General features: G+C 35.5%; 1 protein-coding gene across 1 annotated transcript in view; it reads left to right on the forward strand.

Moving 5' to 3' along the window:
• Window positions 1–23,558, forward strand: part of LOC118749555 (prolyl endopeptidase-like) — a 123,879-nt gene extending 100,321 nt beyond the window's left edge. Inside the window, exons 3-5 of the mRNA XM_036484359.1 lie at window positions 22,360–22,599; window positions 22,663–23,024; window positions 23,083–23,558. Coding sequence (XP_036340252.1) covers window positions 22,360–22,599; window positions 22,663–23,024; window positions 23,083–23,479 — 999 coding nt within the window. The 3' untranslated portion in view covers window positions 23,480–23,558. The remainder of the gene's footprint in view (window positions 1–22,359; window positions 22,600–22,662; window positions 23,025–23,082) is intronic.
• The last annotated feature ends 1,160 nt before the right edge of the window (window positions 23,559–24,718 follow it).

Below are 24,718 nucleotides of genomic sequence, written 5' to 3' on the forward strand. Positions count from 1 at the left end.
GGAAACAAATCTAAATTAACCCTAGCTAAGATGTTGCTTTTTAATATGATGACTAAACCATATTGGGCATATGGAAGCGGGCTTTGGGGCACAACGTGCAATTCCATTTTGAATAGACTTCAAAGACTGCAGTCAAAAATTTTACGCGCCATATGCGGAGCACCGTGGTACATAAAAACGCGAATATCCACAAAGATCTGAATGTTAAAACGGTGCATGAGGACATAAGAGAGCACCAGTTACTCAGCACGATTAATGAACCATCCAAATCGACTAGCGAGAGATCTTCTTAGCCCGAGATATGCAAGAAGACTAAAAAGAAAGGATTTCTCCGATATCATCAAATGATGCGCAATATAATAAATTTCGATATCCGCAATATATCAATTTCGGCTCTGGAACTCGTCCTTTCAGACCAACTACGCAACACCAGTGAATTTAAGCAGTGCGGCTCTGGTACTCGTCCTTTCAGACCGCCTGCCCAGCACGATATCCAGCGATCCTGCTGAATCTTGGCCATTCCTTCAGCCTCAACAGCTGTTATAAATATATATGAAGGAATAAAAAATTTCTAAACATTGCCGCAGAAATTTTAAATTTAATAGTAGTTTGTAAGATTTGAAAACTTATTGTTAGTTTCGAAAGAAAGATTCAATAAATAAATACATATTATACAAAAAAAATGCTTTTCGTGAAATTGGCCGTAAAAGTTATTTTCTTATCGTTAACGCGCATTACCAGCCGAATATTTTCTCAACATTAACTCTGAGGATGTCTACAGCTGGATAACAAACCCGCTTTCATGTGACCCGAAAAGTAAACCTACTGAGATGACAAATCAACCGTTTGAAAATCTTCTGGATATCAGTGAATCAGCACTTTGAATATTAAATACTACGAAGGTAGCCAAGAGAGTTCTGGTTGCAAGTGTATGCAGAAAACACGGCTGTTGGCAAGATTGCATTAAAAATACTAGTAACTTTTACTTTTACATTTCCATGTGTGACTGCATTTTCAACAAATGCTTACATAATAATAATAATAGATTGGCGCTTACACATATGTTAGTGTTTGGCCGAGCTTCTCCTTCGCAAAAAAAATAGAAAAAAGGTTTTTTCTTAACAGCGGTCGTCCCTCGGCAGGCAATGACAAACCTCCGAGTGTATTTCTGCCATGAAAAACAGCTTCTCATAAAAATACAATCGCCGTTCGGACTCGGCGTAAAACTGTAGGTCCCTCTGGTTTGTGTGACAACATCAAGGCGCACGCCACAAGTCGGACGAGAAGCTCGGCCATGCTTACATAAACAAGTAATTTTTAAGCAAAAAACAAAACCGACTTCAATTCACTTATACAAATCTTAGATTATCATTAATCTCTTCATGATCCAATGATCGGATTTAAACCAAATTAGAATGGGACCACCTGTGGGTTCCTTTAAAAAAATAATCATAGTAATCGGTTTACGTGGTCCAAAGTTATAAAAAAAAATAATAATAAAAATATATCAAATGATTTCAGGGTAAAATTGCCAAAGCTCCCTATAAACTTAAAGGATAATGAAATCATCAAAACAATTAAACAACATTAAAGCTAAAGGAGCAGATATTTGAAGAGTAGGGGTGCCGCGAAATTTGTTTAGCACAACAAGGGTGCCGCGGTGAAAAAAGTTTGGAAAGCCTTGACATAGAGCATCGTACATACCAGGGATGTTGCGAATATTTGCATTCGCATTCGTTATGCGAATGATTCGCATCATTTTACATATTCGCATTCGACATTCGCATTCGCATCAAATGATACGAATGTTTTGCGAATGCGAATGTGTACATGGGCAGAAAGTCCACTCTAATATTGTTGAAATGGCTCTAAGTCTGTCTAACCAGGGTGCGGACAATAACCGGATTTTAGCTTCAGGCGCTAAAAGGTTATGTAGTATATCAAGCAAATTGACGAGCCTTCAAAAAGTACTACTAAAAGTCTTATAAGCAACCTAGAAATAAATTAATATTCCTCCAGCGAAAGCGAAGGCTCGGGTCTAGAATCTGGATAGATTAAAAAATGTAAAATTAAAGCTCAGTTGAAGGCCTATCTTAAAGAAAAACGAAGGTGTGGAAGGTGTTGCTCATTTTCTCCATACAAAAAATATTTACCGAATATACTTTGTATGGAAGAACTTGCGTGAAACAAAATTACCAAAAATCAACGCGATTTTCTAACGACTTCAAACTTGCACTTTGTTATACTAAATTTGAATGGGCTATAAAACTGCATACTTCGAAATGAAAAGTTGCAAATTAGTGTGCAAATTTAATGAATTTTCCTCAGTTTTGCACAAAGTTCAGAGATTTTATTATTATGTTCTAGTGTAGAATGAACAATATTTTTATAAAAAATTATCGAAAATAAAATAGAATAAAAACTTTGCATATATTGCAAAAAATTAACTGTGCCAATATTTCTGTTCGGCACTGTAGGTGAAAAATGCATTCTTGCATTTTTTTTGTTTAAACTTGTACGTTACGTTATTTTTTCAACTTTATATCTAGCCTAATATTAGTAATATACTTGTGGTGCTAGTGTCCTTTCAAATAAATACAAATATAAGCTTATATTTAAGGAAAGCAGTTTTTATTTGAAGCAGCTGTGATTAGAAAAAATAAATAAAAATTGTTGAATAAAATAGCAAAAACTAAAAAAAAATAAAAAAATAAAAATTTCCAAATACCTGCCCTCAGATTTTAAATCATTGCATTCGAAATATGTATATATAAGTCTTTGCTGAAAAAGAAAAAAATTATAAAATTTGGTAGCCATATTGGATCCACCATTTTGAATTTAAAAAATCTGCTATCAAATTCGAGATAAGCGTCCTCAAAAACTCTCCATTTATATAAGTTTATGCTAAAATAGAAAAAGTTATAAAATTTGGTCTTCATATTAGATCCGCCTTTTTAAATTCAAAAAATTTAGCATCAGATTCGAAATCAGCGATCTTGAAAACCCCGCTTATGTATAAGTTTTTGGCGGAAGGGAAGGGAAGTATAAAATTTGGTCGCCATATTGGATCCGCCATTTTGAATTGCGAAAATCTGACATTATATTCGAAATCAGCAACCTCAAAAACCCCCTAACGCTAAGTTTCAAAACAATTTGGTTATTTCTTGACTTTTGGACAGCAAATGATAGTCGCCAGACCATAGTGCACTGTATAGGTTAAGCACTCGTTCAAGGTTGTAATAATTTATACAATTTTTAAGTAATAAAAAGGATGACTATAGCTATAGTCAACTTAAGCTTTTTTAATATTATTCCTAACATTCGCACATTAGCTTTCCGAAAATTCGCAAAATATGACATACTAGGGATGTTGCGGATTTGGATTTTTAGACATCCGCGGATGCGGATGCGAATGCGGATGCCATGTATTTTTAAGAAATAATTTAGGTGGGTAAATTAGGTGATTTAGGTAAATAAAAAATGAAAAAGTTAATGATTTTTAATAATCTGTCTTATCCTGAGTTTTGACCGAAAAAAATTTCACCCGAAAATTTGTATTCCGCCCATAGTAAATATGTACATGAAAACCAAAAGTTAAAAGGGAACCGGTTCGGGGAAAATTAAACTCATGATAGAGTGAATGTTTTTTAGTACTTGAATTTAAAAATTGGAACATTGTGCTTAATAAAAACTTTTTGAAGGGTCGTAAATCAAACCTGCGCCACTATATAACTACTCGCTCGAGGCGACAAACTTGAAAAACTTGAAGCTTGGCAAAATTGTAAATTCTTCTCGATTGACACTGCACCAGTGGAGAGGACGTTCAGTTATATTTATTTATTTTTATTGCGGTGCATTAATTACTTTTTGAGAATTTCATCGGGGCTGCAAATGTCGGATGTATCCTCCTGACTTTCATCTTCACAATGTAGCATCATGGCACAATCGTTGTTTAAACACGGTTTTTTTCGAAAGAATTCTTCATTCTTTGGTTTTTTCGGAATTTGTCACGCCATCAGCGTTTATCGATTTTAGTTTTTGTAACTCATTTTAAATTCTTTCTTCTGTGACTGGTTAGATATATGTGCACTTGAACAATATTCCAGGGACCGAAAATAACAGTTATTTTTTTCCGAGGTAAATTTGGCCTAATGTTTTTTATTCTGAAATAAACGTCCTATCCGGATAATAAAGAAACCGCTTATCCAAATTAAACAAATTTGGTATCATATATATCTATTGATATTTTTTTATAACTTAATACTAAAGAAATTCATGTAAATACCTGCATACCTGATCCAATGTTTGTTCTATGGTAATTAATTAACATTTTTTATTGAAATATTTTTCAATGTGTGGCTTTCCTCTTTTAGACATTTCAGTTTTAAAGCTATTTAAGTCATCTTTCATTGGATACCAAACTTGTTTAATTTGGATAACCGGTTAGTTTATTATCCGAAAGTACTTTTATTTCAGAATAAAAAATATAAGGCCAAGTTTAACTCGTAAAAAAAATAACTGTAATTTTCGGCCCCTTCAATATTCGCATTCGCAAAAGATCCGCATTGATTTTTGCGAATGCGAATGCGAATGTTAAAATGAATGCGGAAGCTCCGCGGTTGCGAATCCGAATGCGAAGATTCGCAACAACCCTGGTACATACATACAGCATCGTACATACATACAGCATCGTACATACCCTGTGGGGAAAATCTCTAGTTCTGAACTGGTGCGCTTCTAGTACATTTAGACCCAGTACTGGTTCGCGATAAATGTCTTTTGCATGCAAGCAACTGGCGAATTTAACATGGCGATGTCCTAGGAAGTGTCAATTGCCCCCCGCTGCATCCCTTTTTCGATAGTTCCGAACTAGTCCTAAATTCTATAGTTCCGAACCAGTTCTAAAATCGACAGACGAAAGAAAAAAGTATCATGATTTTTCAATCTTTTTGGTTCTTACGTGTGTGCGATTTTAAATTATTTTCAAAGAAATGTCTTTTCAATTTGAAATTAACTTTGTTTGAATGATTGTAAGAAATGTACGTTTACATACCTTTAGCTGTAGCTGAGTGTGCTCGCTGTTATTTCTTAGATTCCAGACTGTCCCAAGATGTTGAAATGTTAACACAAATTTTAGTTTTTTATTACCAAGCTATGAAAAAGCATCTGCGAAGCACAGAATAGAAGCGTATTTGAACGAAAATGCCGCTGAACACATATCTATGTAAAGTAAACAAGCCCTCCGCTGCATCCCTTATTCGATAGTTCCGAACTGGTTCTAAATTCGACAAATGAGATCTAGTTCGTTCTGCATCCCTTTTTCTATAGTTCCGAACCATTTCTAAATTCGTCACTTTAGATATAGATTTCTAGTCAAAAAAAACTGAAAAAATTAGTCTTTTAAAAGTACCACTTTTCGCCGATTTTCGACTGGTGGGGATCTAGTTCCTATCGGACTAGTTCCTTTTTGGCGATAAAGACCTAGTACGGAACTAGAAATTCGATTCACTAGTCCGCGGTTTCCCTACAGGGTACATAACGCATCGTACATGCATACAGCATCGTACATACATACACCACCGTACAAACACAAACATACTCTGGTTGGGGGTCCACGAAAATTTATCTGGTTTCGATAGTAAAGAACCAAAATGGTTGCTTGATAGCCTCTTTATTTAACTTTAATTTTTTTGAGTGGTGTACAGTGCTTTTCACGCACTGCTGCACTTACCGTAACTTTGTGTTTTAAAACGTGGGAAAGCCTTAAAGGCCACCTGCAGACTAAAAAGAACCGGATGTTGGTATAACACTGAGTGGGGCGTGGCGGCAGAGATTTAAGCACTTGTGTATTTTCAATGCCACAGGATAGTACGTTACCTTTGTTGAAGAGATTCTATAATGTTGAGTTCCCTAAGACTGAATGCTGGTTTAATTCCATCACTGAGACCGGACTCACACATTGTCGAATCTTCATTGATGGCTCCAAAACTGACTCTGGATCATGATCTGGGGTCTTTTTCGAAGTTAATTGGGATAAGCTTCACTTTTCTGTTGGGGAATATGCTTCCGCCTTCCAGGCTGAGGTAATTGCAATCTTCAAAGCCATGGACTACGTGGTGGAACATAGGTGGAGGGGAAGGAGTTTACGTGTCTGCAGTGACAACCAAGCTGCACCTAAGGCATTGGCCAGCCCCCTAACTACTTTCATACTAGTTTGGCAATGCAAGTCTCGACTAAATTATGTTGTTTTACTTGTTTAACTTGTTTTAGTTGCCAGGTCACTCAGGAGTACCTGGTAATGAGACATCTTACCATTTGGCCAGAATTGGCTGAGATCAGGCACTTCTCCGTCCGCAACCAGTTTTAGCACACCCACTTTCGGCCATCGAAGCAATCATCAGAAACTAGGTGAATACTTCGCTTAGCAATGACTGGGAGGCATCGAGGGGATGCAGGTGGGCAAAACCTATGTTCAATCTCAGAGTGTCTATCCAGTTTTTTCTCTCACTGAGCAGACGACACTGCAGACAACTTTTTGAACTGCTGACTGGTCACTTCACGTGGCACAAACTCCTGACTGCGATAAGCGTAAATGACAAGGCCATTGGCCCATCTTGCCTTGAAGAGGATGAGATGGTGGAACACTTTTGTGTTCCTTGCTTGCTTGGTTGTTTGTCATCGAATTTTCTAGACTCGTTCTTATCTCTATTGTCAGTTTCTGAATTAAAAGTTTGGCGTAAAAAGCTTGCAGGGGGTCCACCGAAACCAGTAAATTTTTGAAAGGGGTTTACGAAAAAAAGTTTGGGAACCTCTGGGCTAAGACCATGGTTTGGTAGTCGTTTGCCGCCTTAAATAACCGAACGAAAGTGTTATATCCATGAGAAGTTCCGTGGTGGCAACAATGATCCTGATCTATAGTGAATGTGCCCTAAAAACTTTATCTTATAGTTGGTGGCAATTTCAAAATGGCTGCATATCCTTTATCAACAGAAATACAGTATACATACATAGACTGAGATAAAATAGCTTAAAAGCCAGTTTCACGAAAGCAATTTAAGTGGAAATTGATTTTTTCTGTCAGGTTCTATATTAAATTCAATTAAAAAAAAATAAATTTTCTTTAAATTGTTTTCATGAAACTGGCTTTTAAGGTATTGCGATTTACCACTGCACAACTCAACCCTGGTGTCTTCGAATGAAGCTTTAACGTAACACACGAGAGTTCGATGTGCTCAATGGTGCAACAGGTCGATTTAGTCTGACATTCACGGCACCTTTCCTACTTGTCGATTTTTAGTAATAACTCGACCTCAGCACATGGAAGCTCTTTTTTGCAATTGGACTGCCTTTACCGTTTCCAATACATGTTTTGAATATTCGCCAAATCGGATAATAAAAAAGATTTTTAGTAATAACTCAACTCCAGCGCCAACTGGCGGATTAAATTGTGAAAGTAAACTATCCAGAGACCCACTCAAACACACACACACAACTTTGTTAAAATCCCTCCAGCCATTTAGAATTTCACTAACAAATAAACCTACAGAAGAATTATATACACTCAAAGATAAGTAAAAGTCAGTAGGTTTGTACTTTGCTACGCCCTCTTTTCAAAGAGCCCATTTTTCTCCATGAGTATGGGATTGTTTCATATATCTCCATAAGAAGTGTTCCAGTACTGTGCCATGAACACTTCCAGAGATATGCAGTATGAAATTCGGCTTGTATGGTAGGTGTCACGCCCCATTTTCCAATAGCTCCATATCTATGGGAAGTGCCACGTCCGTATAAAGTTCCAGTACTCTATCATGAACACTTCCGGAGATATGCAGTATGAAAAATTCGGTTTGTATGGGAGGTGCCACGCCCCCTTTTCAAATAGTCCGAATTTTTCTTCGTGAGTATGCGATTGATTTCACATATCTCCATACCAAGTTCCTGTACTCTACCATGAACATTTCCAGAGATGTGAAGTACGCAAATTTCGGTTTGCATAGGAGGTGTCACGCCCCTTTTCCAATAAATCCAATTTTTCTCCATGAGTATGTGATGGATTTTATATATATCCGTACCAAGTTCAAAAATTTTACCATGAACGCTTCCAGAAATATGCAGTATGAATTATTCGGGTTGTATGAGAGGTCCCACGCCCCTTTTCCAATAGCTCAAATTTTCCTGAAAGAGTTTGCGATTGATTTTATATATCCCCACCCCAAGTTCCAGTACTTTACCATGAACATTTCAAGAGATATGCAGTATGAAAAATTCGGTTTGTATAGGAGGTGCCACGCCCCTTTTCCAATAACTCCAGGTTTTGTCCATGAGTATGTGATTGATTTCATATATTTCCGTACCAAATTCAAAAATTTTACCATGAACGCTTCCAGAAATATGCAGTATGAAATATTCGGGTTGTATGGGAGCTACCACGTCCTCTTTTCCAATAGCTAGAGTTTTTCTGAAAGAGTATGCGATTGATCTTATTATCTCCACATCAGTACTTTACCATGAACATTTCGAGAGATATGCAGTTTGAAAAATTCGGTTTGTATGGGAAGTGCCACGCGCCCTTTTCCAATACCTCCAATTTTTATCGAAGAGTATGGGATTGATTTCATATATCTCTATACCAAGTTGCAATACTCTACCATAAATACTTCCAGAGATATGCAGTTTGAAATATTCGGTTTGAAAGGGAGGTGCCACGCCCCGTTTTCCAATATATCCAATTTTCCTCCAAGAGTATGCGATCGATTTCATATGCGCCAATACCATGTTCGAGTACTCTACCATAAATCCTTCCAGAGATATGCAGTATTAAAAATTCCGTTTGAAAGGGAGGTGCCACGCCCCCTTTTCCAAAAGGTCCAATTTTTCTCCAAGAGTATGCGATCTATTTCATATGCGCCAATACCAAGTTCCATCACTCTACCATGAACACTTCCAGAGATATGCATTTCCGGTTTGTATGGGAGGTGCCACGCCCCCTTTTTCGATAGCTCCAAGAGTATGCGAAGGATTTCATATATCTCCATACCAAGTTCTATTACTCTACCGTGAATATTCCAAAGATATTGAGTATGAAAAATTCGGTTTGTATGGGAGGTTCCACGCCCCTTTTATATATCGAGATTTTTGTTAGCCGATAACCATCCTTTGAACGTCTGCATCAGGTGTCCGAAATTTCAAAAAAATTGATTCAGTTGTTCTCGGCCTTTGCGATACACATAGATACACATAGGTGGTGTGGCTGCTTTTAATATTGCGCTCACTTATGTACAAAAAAACATAGCGGCAGGGTTTTTATGCGTAATTATACACATGAACATGTATGTATGTAAATAAATATGCAAGTTAACACCAGTAAAGTTAATAAGCAAATTAATGTAAACATATTGACAATCGATAACTCTGCCAATATGCAGAATTATAACTAATAAATAGGAAACGGTTCAGACGCACCGTAAGCAAATACAATTAAATTGGGAACCACATCCGGCATGCGCGAAATCAAGTCAACAAGTAATTAATGCTGACACAGGTAGAATTAGGTTATATTAAGAAGTAAAATTAGCATTTAAGTTGGGTTGTAATTATTGATTAAACCAATAAAGGTCTTTCGACCAAAAATAATATTTTTTTCGGCGACCAATAAATTCCGCCGTAAAGTGGCGCCCGAGACTAAAGAGTCTTGTTCGGTTCGGTAAAGTTTCAAAAAGTTAGTAAAAAACACTAAAAGTGCCGTTGATAATAAAAATAAAAACGCCGCGAGAAAAGTGAAATAAGCTAACTGAGTGTGCCATTAAATAAGCGAGACGCATAAAAACAATTCCTTGCTTAATAACATTTTTGATTATTGCATTTTAAAGTGCTGTTAAAACCACGTGAATGCAAATCATCTTAGGGAAGAAATTACCTACAACCCTACAAAGTGCCACGAAACAATTAAGGGCGTGAAAAGGACATACAAAATCCTCGACGCTCCGCCGTAAACCAACAAGCAACCCGGATTAAGGAAATCAGCAAAACCTTACCCTTGAAGGCCAGGAACAAGAAAGGAGCAAAACGGTGTACCCTAGTACCTAACGGAAAAAGGAGAGCATACACATTTGCCAGTTGCTGGTATGAAGCTGATTATATTGTAAATAATATAAGAGTTAGAAGTAAGGAAAACACAGTAGGAAAAAAGTTAAGAAAAAACTGTCTTTGGAAAATTTTTGTGAAAAATTTGTTTGTGAAAAAAATTCTTTGAAAAAAAACAACAAAAATAGCTAATAAGAAATACCCTAATATTTTTCTAATTAAAAAAAAAAAAAACCCCAATTATTTTTTTCACGTTTTTACGAAAAATTTATATCTAATAATAAAGTCCCTAGTTTTTACGAGAAATAGAAGTAGACTCTCAACAAAAAATTTTGCAATTATTTAATTAAACAAAAACTTTCGCATAAAATAAAAAATAATAATATACAAAGTTTAAGATGGCGAATCCAAACAACCTCATTAGGCCACCAGTGCTAGGAAATACTGCCCCACAGGCAGCACCCTCCAATTCAGCCCCTCAATTTTCCCAAGAATTAGCCAACCTTATCAGGACTATGATCACCCAAACCATAGAAGTGAACGGCCCTAATCTAATACAAAGAGCTCTTAATAATAATATACCCCCAATAATATCGGACCAAACGATAGAAGAGCAGTTCAGAAATAATATGAACGAGATGGACAAAATACCAGATGTAGTACGTTCATTACGAGAATTCTCAGGAAACGCTTCGGAGTTTAGTTCCTGGAAGAAAAGCGTTGAACGCATTCTTAGAATATATGAACCACTAGCAATTACCCGGCGTGCTTCGCTGCGCCTTAAATGTATTTTTGTGTTGTAACTCTCCCCCTAAGCTCTTATGGCCTCATTTACAAAATATTTTTAAAGAACTTTATGAAGTTAGATTTAAAAAAAATCGATCTATGAAGCATTGTTTATTTTATTTTTTTTTGAGTTAATATATTTTCGAAGGTAATTAGAAAATATGTAAAGAACCGACTTTCTCTTGGAAATTTAATTTATAATCTTATAACTGTAGTCTACTATCGCACCCTTTCCTCAAACGTGTATTGATTCAATATTCAAATAACGTATATTTATATAATTTGAAAAAATCTCCCTACTATACAAATATGTACAGCAATATTAACTAATATTTTCAAATGTTGTGAGAGGGAGTAACAAAACAAAATTACTTTTAAGGCGCAGCGAAGCACGCCGGGTATTCGCTAGTTAGTTAATATTGCTGTACATATTTGTATAGTAGGGAGATTTTTTCAAATTATATAAATATACGTTATTTGAATATTGAATTAATACACGTTTGAGGAAAGGGTGCGATAGTAGACTCCAGTTATAAGATTATAAATTAAATTGTTGTCAATGTTTTTTAATAATTGTAAACATTCGCCAGCTGTTTCTGTTTATTTATTAGTAAAAGGCAGGACTGCCAATCTTGCGGCAAAACAATAATAAAAATCCAAAAAAACACGTAAAGCCAAACAGAATTAATTGCAAAACGTGCAATGATACACACATTAAATTTCTTGTGTGCACCCTCCACACAGACCCCAATCACCCCTGAAAATTTCATTGAAATCGGGCAAGCCGTCTAGGAATGATAGAAATCTCTTACGTGTACCCTCCACACAGACCCCAATCACTTCTGAAAATTTCATTTTATGTGCACCCTCCACACAAACCCCAATCACCCCTGAAAATTTCATTGAAATCGGGCAAGCCGTCTAGGAATGATAGAAATCCGAAAAAACACGTAAAGCCAAACAGAATTAATTTTTTTTTTTTTTTGTTTTTGCAAAACGTGCAAAGATACACACATGAAATTTCTTATGTGCACCCTCCACACAGACCCCAATCACCCCTGAAAATTTCTTTGATATCGGGCAAGCCGTCTAGGAGGAGTATGCGAACAGGAAGTTTTGCCACTTAATTTTATATATATAGATTTTAAATGTAATTAGGAACAAAATAATAGGTAAAGCAGATATAGCCCTAGCGTCATACAACACACACTTAGACTGGACAGCAATCTCTCGTTGTTTGACTACCCATTATGCCGACAAAAGAGATATAGGCACATTAGATTATCAGATGACATGCCTCGTCCAGGGACGAATGAAAATAAATGAATTCTATCAGAAAGTTTATGGACATTTATCCCTGATCTTAAACAAAATAGGTTGCATGGAGATAGGCGAAGAAGCAGTCCATCTTTTAACAGACAATTACCGTGCTAAAGCCCTTGACACCTTCGTTAGAGGACTATCTGGCGACCTGCCTAGGCTCCTAGGTATAAAAGAACCAAAGAGCTTACCAGAGGCCTTACATCTTTGCCTTAAGCTCGAAAATCAAAGCTTTAGAGCATAACCACGCCAACAATCAAATGATTAACGCACCGTCAACCTCCCGTCAACAAAGCCTCAATCCCATAAATCCACGACAACAACTCTTCACACCAAGATATTCCCAACCGATGAATCAGCAATTTCCACAGTTGAAATTCTATCCGGAACTAGCCCATCTAACACAACCTTTAACAAATCCCATTACGCAAAACTATCGCCAACAAAATTTTAATCCTCCTAACCTCCAGCAATATACCAACCAAAATCCAAATCAATCTAACCAATACAATAGTTACCAACCCCAAAATCCATATAATCAACAACAAAATCCCCCTCCAAGACCACCTAAACCACCTCAACCTATGGATGTAGATGAAAGCATCAGGACAAAAGCGGAGAACTACGCGAACCGTCCCAAACCCCAAGAAGCAGGTAAACGCCCACCAAACACGTCAGTGATAAACCATCCCCCACCGAAGGTTCAAAGAAACTTTCATATAAACTCTGAAGGAGCAATCGAAAACCAACACTATAAAAATCAATACGATGAAAATCAATACGAAGAAAATCAATACTACGAAGATCAATACAACCAGAATCAGGACATAACCTACAATAACGAATACGAAGAACCACATGACCCTAACAGACGTACATTTTTTAGATTGAAGAGCTCTTCGTTACCCTATTTTAGATGCAGAACGAAGAGCGGAGAAATATTAAACATTCTGGTAGACACATGATCCAACAAAAATTATATCCAATCCAGTCTAGTAAGCAGAGCGATAGAGAATGATAACCCATTTTTTGCCAACTCAGTTGGTGGAAAAATAAAAATTACTCATCACACGTTTCTAAATTTTTTTAATCTAGAAGGTAGCAAATTAAAATTCTTCCTGTTACCTACACTCAAAACCTTCCACGCCATTCTAGGAAACGACAGCTTAAAAGAACTTTCAGCAGTAATACATACAAAGGAAAACTTTATGGTCATAAGCAATACTAAAAAAATATTTCTCAGACAATATAGGATACAGAGTGTTAACACAATTAATATCCGAGACGAACACATGACGACAGTAGATAAAAAAGAAATAAAACAGCTAGTACAAAAACACCGCAACTTATTTTCGGAACCAAATGAAAAACTTACGTACACAACAAAGGTAGTAGCAGAAATTCGTACAAATTCCGACACTCCCATATATTCCAAATCCTACCCATACCCTAATAGCCTTAAAGGAGAAGTTGAGAACCAAATAAACAAATTGTTAGAAGATGGAATTATACGCAAATCAAGATCACCCTACAACTCACCTGTCTGGGTTGTACCTAAAAAAGACGATGCTTCAGGCGGAAAAAAATTCAGAATGGTCATTGACTACAGAAAACTAAACACAGTCACAATTGCAGATAGGTATCCAATACCAGAAATAAATGAGGTACTTTCTCAATTAGGAAAGAATCGAATTTTCTCTGTAATTGACTTAAAAAGCGGTTTCCATCAAATTCCTCTTAAGGAATCTGACGTCGAAAAAACAGCTTTTTCAGTGAACAACGGAAAACACGAGTTCACAAGACTCCCTTTTGGATTCAAAAACGCCCCATCCATTTTCCAACGGACATTAGACGACATACTTAGAAAACACATAGGTAGAATATGCTACGTGTACATAGATGACATCATTATTTTTAGCAAGGACGAGAAATCACATTCCGAATATATAGACAAAATTTTCCAAACCCTTAATGAAGCAAATATGAAGGTACAAATAGATAAGTGTGAATTCTTCAAAAAACAGGTTGAATTCCTAGGATTTGTGGTATCCTCCGGTGGAATTTCTACAAACCCTTCTAAAGTGCAATCAATATTAAATTTCCCATACCCTCAAACACTCAAGGACTTACGATCATTCCTAGGCTTATCTGGATATTATAGAAGATTTATCAAAGATTATGCTAAATTAGCCAAGCCACTAACATCCCTCCTTAGAGGTGATGAAGGAAGAATGTCCAAAACTAGTTCGAAAAAAAATTCAAATTAATCTAAACGAAGAAGCAAAATCTGCATTCAACAAAATCAAATCCACATTAACATCCAAGGACGTAGTCCTACAATACCCTGATTTTAAGAAAGAATTTGAATTAACTACAGACGCTTCAAAGTATGCCATAGGTGCAGTTTTAGAACAAAATGGCAAACCGATAACTTTTATATCGAGAACATTAAACAAAGCTGAGGAAAATTATGCAGTAAATGAAAAAGAAATGCTTGCCATTATATGGGCACTTAACTCCTTTAGAAACTACTTATACGGCACTGCAAAAGTTATAATACATACAGATCATCAACCACTTACATATGCCCTCAGTAATAAAAACAATAACTCCAAACTAAAACGTTGGAAAGGCATATTAGAAGAATACATTTACGAATTAAGATACAAACCCGGAAAAGCCAATGTAGTTGCAGATACATTATCCAGGCCATTTGAAGTAAATTCCTTATCAGTTGCCACACATTCCGACGAAAGCTCATCTCACAACCTAATCCCAGCAGTAGAAGGACCCATAAATGCCTTCAAAAACCAACTTTGGATCTTTTTAGGAGACGAAGACAGCTATCAATTTAAAATACCATTCCCAACCTACCATAGGCATTTAGTCTGTAAACCCAACTTTTCAATAGAGAATTTAACTGTACTATTAAAACGTTACTTAAATCCTTCAGTGATAAATGGCATATTTACCTCTGAAGATATAATGGGAAAAATTCAGGAGATCTACCCTCTTCATTTCTCCAATTATAAAATTCGATACACACAAACAAAAGTAGAAGACTTAACAAACGAAGATGCCCAAAACGAAGAAATACTAAAAGAGCACAAACGAGCACATAGAAATAGGGATGAAAATAAAAAGCAACTTATTCAAAAATATTACTTTCCTAAAATTAAGTCAAAAATAGAAAATATAGTTAAACAATGCAAAACTTGCAAAGAATACAAATATGATCGTCACCCTAATAAACCACACCTACTTGAAACCCCAATTCCCCAATATCCTGGTGAAATAGTCCATATAGATATTTACAATACAGAGAAAAATCTAGTACTAACCGCAGTAGACAAGTTTTCGAAATATGCACAAGTCAGAATAATAAAGTCAAAAGCAATAGAAGATATCAGAGAACCCCTGCGACAAATACTTTCGGTGTACTAAGGACAATAGTAATCGATAATGAAAAATCCTTAAATTCAGCCTCCATACAATTTATGGTTGAAGACCAACTCGGAATTAGAATTTATAGAACCCCTCCATACACAAGCACAGTTAACGGACAAGTAGAAAGGTTTCATTCCACCCTATCCGAAATCATGCGTTGTCTTAAAACAGAGCAAACCCACCGTTCATTCCAAGAACTTTTAGATCGATGTACATATGAATATAACTACTCCATACACTCCGCGACAGGAAGACGACCAATAGAGACATTTTTCGGCAGACGTGTATCAATAGACCCAGAACAACACGAAAACTCTCGACGCGAAAACATAGAAACCCTTAGGAAGAGACAGGCAAAAGATTTAGAAAATCATAACAAAACTAGAAAAGCTATGAAACTATACACTCCTGGCGACGTAATTTATGTTAGGATAAACAAGCGCATAGGATCCAAACTAACAGCTAGATATAGAAAGGAAATAGTCAAGGAAGACAAATCAAGTATAGTTATCACCGAAAAAGGACGAACTGTACATAAGAATAACATCAAGACTTAGACCACGTTAGTAAAAAAATTTTGTTTTCTCTTTATTTTTTTTTCTTTTACAGACTTTTCGTGCACCTAGTGTACGCAGACTTCAAAATAATAGACTATACAAATTCTCAGTTAGCAACATTAGACACAGGATTGACGAAAATACAAACAGGAACCTACAGAATTATACATAAAGTAGACCTAGACGCATGGCAGAATTCATTAAACGAAATAAGCAGTACCATAAAAACCAAGATATATACGGAAAATTCTCTTTTACCCATCCTTATTAACGAATTGAATTTAACCCAAAAATTTCTAGGCAGACTCAAACCCAAGAGATTTAAGAAATCAATAGATTCACTAGGAAAGGCCTGGAAGTGGATTGCAGGAAATCCCGATCATGATGACCTTGTAATTCTGGAAAGCGAAATAAATAATATAATAAACAATAACAACAATCCAGTAGTAATAAATAAAACAATCTTTGATAGGATAAATAATATAACAGCGGTATCAAATAAAATTTTGAAAGCTGTACAAAATAAGGAAGACATACAGCACAATTTTGCTATAGAATTAAAATACAAACTGAAAATTTTAAAAGAAGAAATCATTAACATAGATTATGACATTCATTGGGCTAAGGCCGGCATTGTCAATTCATATATTCTATCTAATGATGAATTAGAATTAGTAAAATCTGTATTTTTAAGAAATAATTTTACATTAAATAATGTGGAAGAATCACTAGAACTAGCGAATATAAAAATTGCTTCAAATGATACAATGTTATTTTATATAGTAGGAATACCTTTAACAAATGAAGAAATTTGTGAAACAATGTTAATTAAACCAATAAAAAAGAACAAATATATTAATAAAATTCCCTACGAGGATATTGTAACTTGTAATGACAACCAAATATTTGTAATCAAATTAAAATGTAAAGAAAATAATAGCATTAGAATCTGTAATAATAAGAATATTATAGATATTAGCAATACTACCTGTGACCCACAGCTGCTTAGAAGCGAACCAGCGAAATGCACTATAGTTAACAATCAGCACATCCCATCAGTAGAATATATCTCGCCCGGAATCATATTATTAAATCAGTACAATGGTACAATCGAAATAGACAATCAAAAGATCAATCTTTCGGGATCATATGCCGTTCAATACCACAATTCCACGGTTTTGATCGACAAGCAAAAATACTCTTTTAATGAAATATTAACAAATAAACCTCTACCCGCAATTTTGCAATCAAATGTTCCTTCAAATAAAGAAGAAGAAATCCTGAGCTTGGAGATGATGAAAGAACTCCACTTAAATAACACGAAACATCTAAAGTTATTGCAGACCACCCACACAGCAGCCTTAGTCACAAATTTTTAACTAACAATTGTCGGTATGATCTGCTTAGCAGCATTAATCATGGCATTAGTCATAAAAAATAATCGCAAAGCAAAGCCAATAGAACTATCGAGTTACAACGTCAACGTCAGCGTGACTGACAGTAAAGAAGTCACATCATCCGAAATACCCACTGTACCGGATCCAATAACACTATCATATTAATTTGAACAAACGGGAACGTTTGTTTTAGCGGCGGAGGAGTTAACACCAGTAAAATTAATAAGCAAATTAATGTAAACATATTGACAATCGATAATTCTGCCAATATGCAGAATTATAACTAATAAATAGGAAACGGTTCAGACGCACCGTAAGCAAATACAATTAAATTGGGAACAACATCCGGCATGCGCGAAATCAAGTCAACAAGTAATTAATGCTGACACAGGTAGAATTAGGTTATATTAAGAAGTAAAATTAGCATTTAAGTTGGGTTGTAATTATTGATTAAACCAATAAAGGTCTTTCGACCAAAAATAATATTTTTTAGGCGACCAATAAATTCCGCCGTAAAGTTGCATATACAAATGTAAATGCTAACAGCAATGTTAGTTGCTCCTTGTGGCAACATAAACGACTCTACATTGCCTAAATTATTTCTCCGTGAACTGTACATACATATTTGTTTTTTTTTTTTTTAACATAAGAATCAACATTAACGTTAACATTAGCACGTATGTATATGTATACATAACCCTTGCTTTGCGCTGTATTCCGTACGAATTAACAGCAGAGGGCGCTCTCATTTGTGATTTGCAGGTGAGCAGCGCTATTATGTGGGCATGTATGTTAGATTCTATAGGAAGTATTTAAACCTAAGAACCCATAATCGAAATTTCAAAAAAATCGGTACATCCGATCTCGAGCTTTGCGAACATAAAAAAACGGCTTTCAAAATATATATTAGTACAGATATATGTAGGTATATTAGCGTGCCCATTGGAAATTCTTTTTTTTTTTTGGAAATTCAAGATCCTACCCCCTAATTTTATTCGTTTTAATGAGAAATATTATTGCCTATTTTTATAGATTTTTTAAAGGTCATTTAGAGTTCGCGACCTGTCGATTTAGGTCAGAAAATAGGATTTTGTAGATTTTTTAGTTTTTTAATTACTATTTTTGATTCGATTTCAAAGATCGAATGTGATCTGAAGAGAGGACACATAGGCCCTTAAAATGGTATAGAATGATCTATTGTCGGACTTGGGTGGTTGGGTTTTTTTATCGGGTAAAATAAAAAACCCATATTTCCCTTGAGTTTTTACATTTCGACCATCGATGATTTACACAATTTCAAGTTATGTAGTACTATCTAAAAGTAAACCAATTTTAAAATAAACTGATAGCTCACTTATTGCAGTCGCATAAAAATTGTCGAAGTTAGGCGACTTTTTTTAAATACGGCCTTGAATTTATATTGCTTATTTACCGGACTTTCAGATTTTTTGAGCAGTGTGGCTAATGAATTCATCAATATTTATTCAAAACTGATATATACAATCGCTCTTTAGCAAAGACGTGGTTTTTCAGGAAATTTTAGGAAAATGGGAGTGGCACCGCCCGCTTATATGATACTACTCGACCGATTTCGACCATTGTGCTTGGCCTCCTTAAGTACCGTCTTGAATATTTTTGAAATCGGACAAAACCTACTCCCCCCCTAAATATAGCAAGCTTTGAGTGTTTTTGAAGTTACCGTTACGTTGGTGAAGCCCGTGGTTTTGTGCGATTTCAAAAATTTTCAATGTGGCGCTTAAGAGGGATAAGTGTGTGTACCAAATTTGGTTGAGATCGGTCAAGTGGTTTTTGAGATACGCATATATCATATAACCGCGACCTCTAAATGACCTTTCAAAAATCTGTAAAAATAAGCCATGATATTTCTCATAAAAAAAATTAAGTTTTGGGGTAGACCCTGAAATTTCCAAAAAAAAAGCTTTTTCGATGGGCACCCTAATGTATATACATAAATGTATGTAGTTATTAAATTTGTGCCCCGTTTACATGACTCATTCCTAATTCGATTTGACAATTCATTGTTTTTCCTTGATTTCCTCCCTTTGTTTTGATTTTTTCTTTCTCTCTTGCTCTGATAGCTCAGCTCGATAAATTTTCGATTAAAATTAGAGACGCCAGCGATTTGTTCGTAATTCGCATGGTAATTGGATTTGAATTACCTACAAATGAGGTAATGCGCTCGCGAAATTTTGTATGGCGAATCACGTAATTAGAAGGTTAATTGGGGCGGCAATTACGAATGAGAGAGCCATTTACGAATGGGAGAGCGAATTACGTGCCGTGGGAACTTAGTATAATATATACATATATCTACACTACCGTCCGAATATTTGCAATTGTTAAACTCGTACTCAGACATACACAGGGAAGCGAATGTGAAATCAGGGTAAGAATTTGAAAGTAGAATAATTTCATATACAAAAGAAAATAATAATAATAAAATAATAACGTACTGGGATACCACGCACACCGGCCGAGCCACCATACTTCCTGCGGTGGTAAATACTACCTAAGCTCTGCCTAGGGTAGTGAAGGTCCATATGACCAAAACCCTAATATGCCGCAACCTTTCGTCCGCCGAAGTCGGAGGGGACTGTAGCGGGTGGGGAAACACCATCATTTTATCTCTCTCCTCGGACATAAGGTTGCCGGCACTCTATTTATAGCGCCGTGTGTGTATGTGTTCGAATTAAACACAATAAAATACTAGGGCTGTTTAGGATGTTGTGGAAATGGTCTTGGATTTGCAGTTGGAATTGCATTATTATCACTCCTAAGTTTTGTTTCATAAAAATTTGAGTTACATGAGTTGATATATATTTGAAACCATAAATACTAAGCACCTATTATTTTGAGTGTTGTGTAAATCACTCAATTTTGGTATAATAAAGTGCAAGTTTAAAGTAGCTAGTAGTAGCGATAAGTACTATTGTTGATTTTTATCATTTTTTCCCGTAGGCGTTGCTCATTTTCCCATATAAAAAAATCGTCGAACACATCGACGCCTAAAAACCAACCCATGCTAAGTCTGACTAAGTCTTAGGTGACTTAGCATGGTATGGTTTGGAAGCGTCGACATGTACTTCATATGGAAGAAAATAACTGGCATCGTCAACAAAAAAAAATTGGCAAAAACCAACGGCAAGTGTCAGCTACTTCGAACTTGCACTTTTTTATACTAAAATTTGACTAAGGCTACACAACTGCATACTCAAAATATTTGAAAGTTTTACAAAAGTTTGTTAGCTTTTTTTTAATATTACACAAACATTGATGTTTTAGTTGATACGGGTTTAAGAATAAACTATACTTTTATAAAAAAAAAATTAATTTAAATATAATAAAATAAACAGTTTTAATAAGCATTAATTATATAGGTCGGTAAGTAACTTCATAATATAACTAATTTTGAATTGAGGTATTTCTAAGCCAACCCTGAGATCTGTGAAATAATATATATGTATGTGCATATATTGTGTTGATTATGCTCCAATATGGTAAATAATCATTGCAGCAATCAGCAGCATTGGAAATTTTCGGAAAGTAGAAATAAACTAAATTCAATTTATTCAATTATTAATAAATGAAATTGGCCTTGCTTCCAATGAAGCGTATTCAATTTACTCCATCGCATAGCCGAAAAGCCATTTTGAGACAGCAAATGAATATATAAACTAATTCAAAAATAAGCAATTGCCTTTTCTTAAAATTGCATAACTTTTAAATACTTAATTCGTTTGAACAAACCGAGTAAAATTTCTGAAATTTTAAGAATAAGCAATTGGTTATTTTTTATTCATACATACGTTTTGAAAATATGTGATACATTTTTAAAATCAAAATATTTCCACTATCTAAATTAAAATGAAATTTAAAAAATTTGTTTTTATAAAACAATAATTTAATGTATTAAAACTTTTTGCCCATATGTAACTGAATCGCTTCAAATGATATAACGAAACGATAAAGTGAAAAAAATTAAATTTTCACTGACATTAAATTTCTCATTTTCACTTCACAGTTTCGTAGAACCACAAGTGCTTATGCTTGCTGCCATGGCAACCTTGAGCATTTTATTGTTGTGAATTTACAGATGCACCGAATATACAATAGGGGTATTCTCCAAATCTTGCAAAGCCGTTGTACTTAGCACGGATTGCACGGAATGCATAACTTGCAAACACGCAACAACAAAATACATGGGAAACACCATTTCCTATCGTTGCAAAATATGCAACATCGAAACCCATGTATATATTTTGCAAAAAAGCATAGAAAAATAAATGCGACCCTGTGCTAGTTGTTTTGTTGTTGGAATTGCTACATATTTCTCTCATTCTTCTCATCTCGCTCACTTCATTTTTTTTGCTGTATCTTGTTATTGTATTTGATACAGAATTTCGCTGTTTGCTACCGATGCATGCTACCACTTTGCAATGGGGTTCTCTCGTACTCTTTCAAATTTGGAATAGTATTTTTGCATTTCGTGCAATCCTAGCATCGTGCAAGACTTCGAGAATACCCCTAATGTAATAGCATATGCACAAGATCTTGAACAGCCGTATTATGTTTTGTTTGGTGACGGTTAGTGGGACCTTCACTCGACTCTGGATCGGCTGAGCTTATCTCAGCCTTTGACAAAACTCACCTCATACGTTATATATACGTATGTAGGTATAATTTTAATTATTTTAGTTTATTACTTTTTTAATACATGAACTATATTCAATTTAATTTTTTTATTTTAGAGTACCCTCCAAGTGAATAGCTTAAAAACAGGAACCTTAATTAGAAATTTCCATTTGGATATTGGCACTGTTGTGGCTGTGTCCGGAAAGAAAAAGTATTCTGAATTCTTTTTCAACTTTTCATCATTTTTAAATCCTGGTATTATTTACCAGTACGATTTCAAGACACCAGAAGAACCATTAAAGATATTGCGTGAAATTAAGCTACGCTTGGATGGATATAGTCAATATGACTACGAAGTAAAGCAAATTTTCTATGACAGTTACGACGGTACTAAAATTCCTATGTTTATTATACACAAGCGAACGCAAATTATTTCCCCTCGTCCATGTCTACTCTACGGTTATGGAGGCTTCAACATAAGCTTACAGCCTTCGTTTTCTGCAACAGGATTGATGTTTATTAACACTTTTGACGGTGTATTGGCATATCCCAATCTACGAGGAGGTGGTGAATATGGTGAGAAATGGCACAACGCAGGGCGGCTATTACATAAGCAAAATGTTTTTGATGATTTTCAAGCATCCGCGGAGTTTTTAATTAATAACCGATACACGACTAAAGATCGTCTTGTAATACAAGGAGGATCAAATGGAGGATTATTAGTAGGTGCTTGCATCAATCAACGACCGGATCTATTCGGTGTTGCGATAGCACAAGTGGGGTAAGTCAATAAATACAAAAAATTGCTTTTAAGTTTTAAACATATTCAATTTCGCTAGGGTTATGGATATGCTGCGTTTTCATCATTTCACTATTGGTAAAGCTTGGTGCTCGGATTATGGCGACCCTAGCGAAAAGGAACATTTCGAAAATATTTTTAAATATTCACCTTTGCACAATGTGCATACTCCAAAAACTAAGTCTGAAGAATATCCTTCAACTTTAATTCTAACCGCTGATCACGATGACCGCGTAAGCCCCCTGCATTCTTTAAAATTCGCCGCCACTCTTCAGAGAGCTATTGAAGACTCTGTTCAAGAAAATCCCATACTTTTACGCGTATACAGCAAAGCTGGCCATGGTGCCGGTAAACCAACGACAAAAAGGATCGAAGAAGCTGCTGACATTCTTACTTTTATACGCAAAACCGTAAACGTTGATGTTATTAATTTATAATATATACATATTATGCACATTATAACGTCATTTTAACATTTTTATTAAAATCTTTAGTTGAATGCGAATAGTATACATATAAAAGAGCTTTTTTCAGTTAATCATCGCTGTACCTCCTTGTAAGGAGAGAAATTTCATAGAAAAATAACATTTATTATAACTTTTTTTATAAAAGCTGAAGGAGTCAACCTAGTCCAAATATGTTAATCACCTTGTGAATAAATTCAGTATTCTCATCTCTTTCCCTGTAAATACTGAGCATGCACAGGCCGCTTAGACCTGTGTCTCCCATCCTTGAGCGATTCCACGTCTTGACACGTCGTAACGTGATAAGTGTACATTCAATTCTACAAGTTGTTGATGGAATAGTAGGACCAGTTTTGATTGCCTCACATATCGCTGGGGAAAACGGAGTGGCTTGAGCAATTACATCTGCGCACATATTAAACAACGGATTCATCAGATTAAATTAAATTTCGATAATAAAATTATGAAGAAGGCTACCTAGCAGAAAAATGTAAAACTCATTGCCGCCCTTAATATTATAAATTTTACTAGCAGATCCGGCGGACTTCGGCCCGCCCAAAATTCATTATTTTTATTGAAACATTTTGGTGCAACATTTTCAACAACAATTCAGTCCACGATTTCCAGTGGCACATTTATCTCCTAATGTTACGGTTTGGTGGTTATCAGAAGGAATATTTCCATTGCCGTCTTAAATAACCTAACGAAAGTGTATGTCCATGAAGAAGTACTTGAAATTCTTCAATGATCTGGCGTTTCACAGCTCAGTTAATCGCACAACGAAATAAATTTGAAGAACTTTTTCCTCTTCACTCCCTGGCGGCAACAGTGGTCCGGTTTGATGGTGAATCTGTCCATGAAACTGTATAATATAGTTAGTGGCAATTTCAAACTGGGTGAGTATCGTAATACTCTAAATGTTTTATCAAGGAGCGCAATGGTTGTGATGATAAGATTTTTAGTAATAATTCGACTCCAGCGCCACCTGTGCCGGGTCAAACTGTGACTCTAAACTATCCAGAGACCAACTCAAACACAAACAATTTCTTCAAAATCGTTTCACTCACAAACTCACGTACATACATAAGAATAATATATATATTCAAAGATACGTACGTTTCAGTAAGTTTTGAAGGCGCTACTCCCCCTTTTCAAATAGTCGCAAATTTCTGTAGGAGTATGGGATTGATTACAGACATATCCATACCAAGT

This window comes from Rhagoletis pomonella, unplaced genomic scaffold, assembly GCF_013731165.1.
Source record: "Rhagoletis pomonella isolate Grant_MI unplaced genomic scaffold, Rhpom_1.0 Rhpom_scaffold_00019, whole genome shotgun sequence".
Classification (NCBI taxonomy): Eukaryota; Metazoa; Arthropoda; class Insecta; order Diptera; family Tephritidae; genus Rhagoletis; species Rhagoletis pomonella.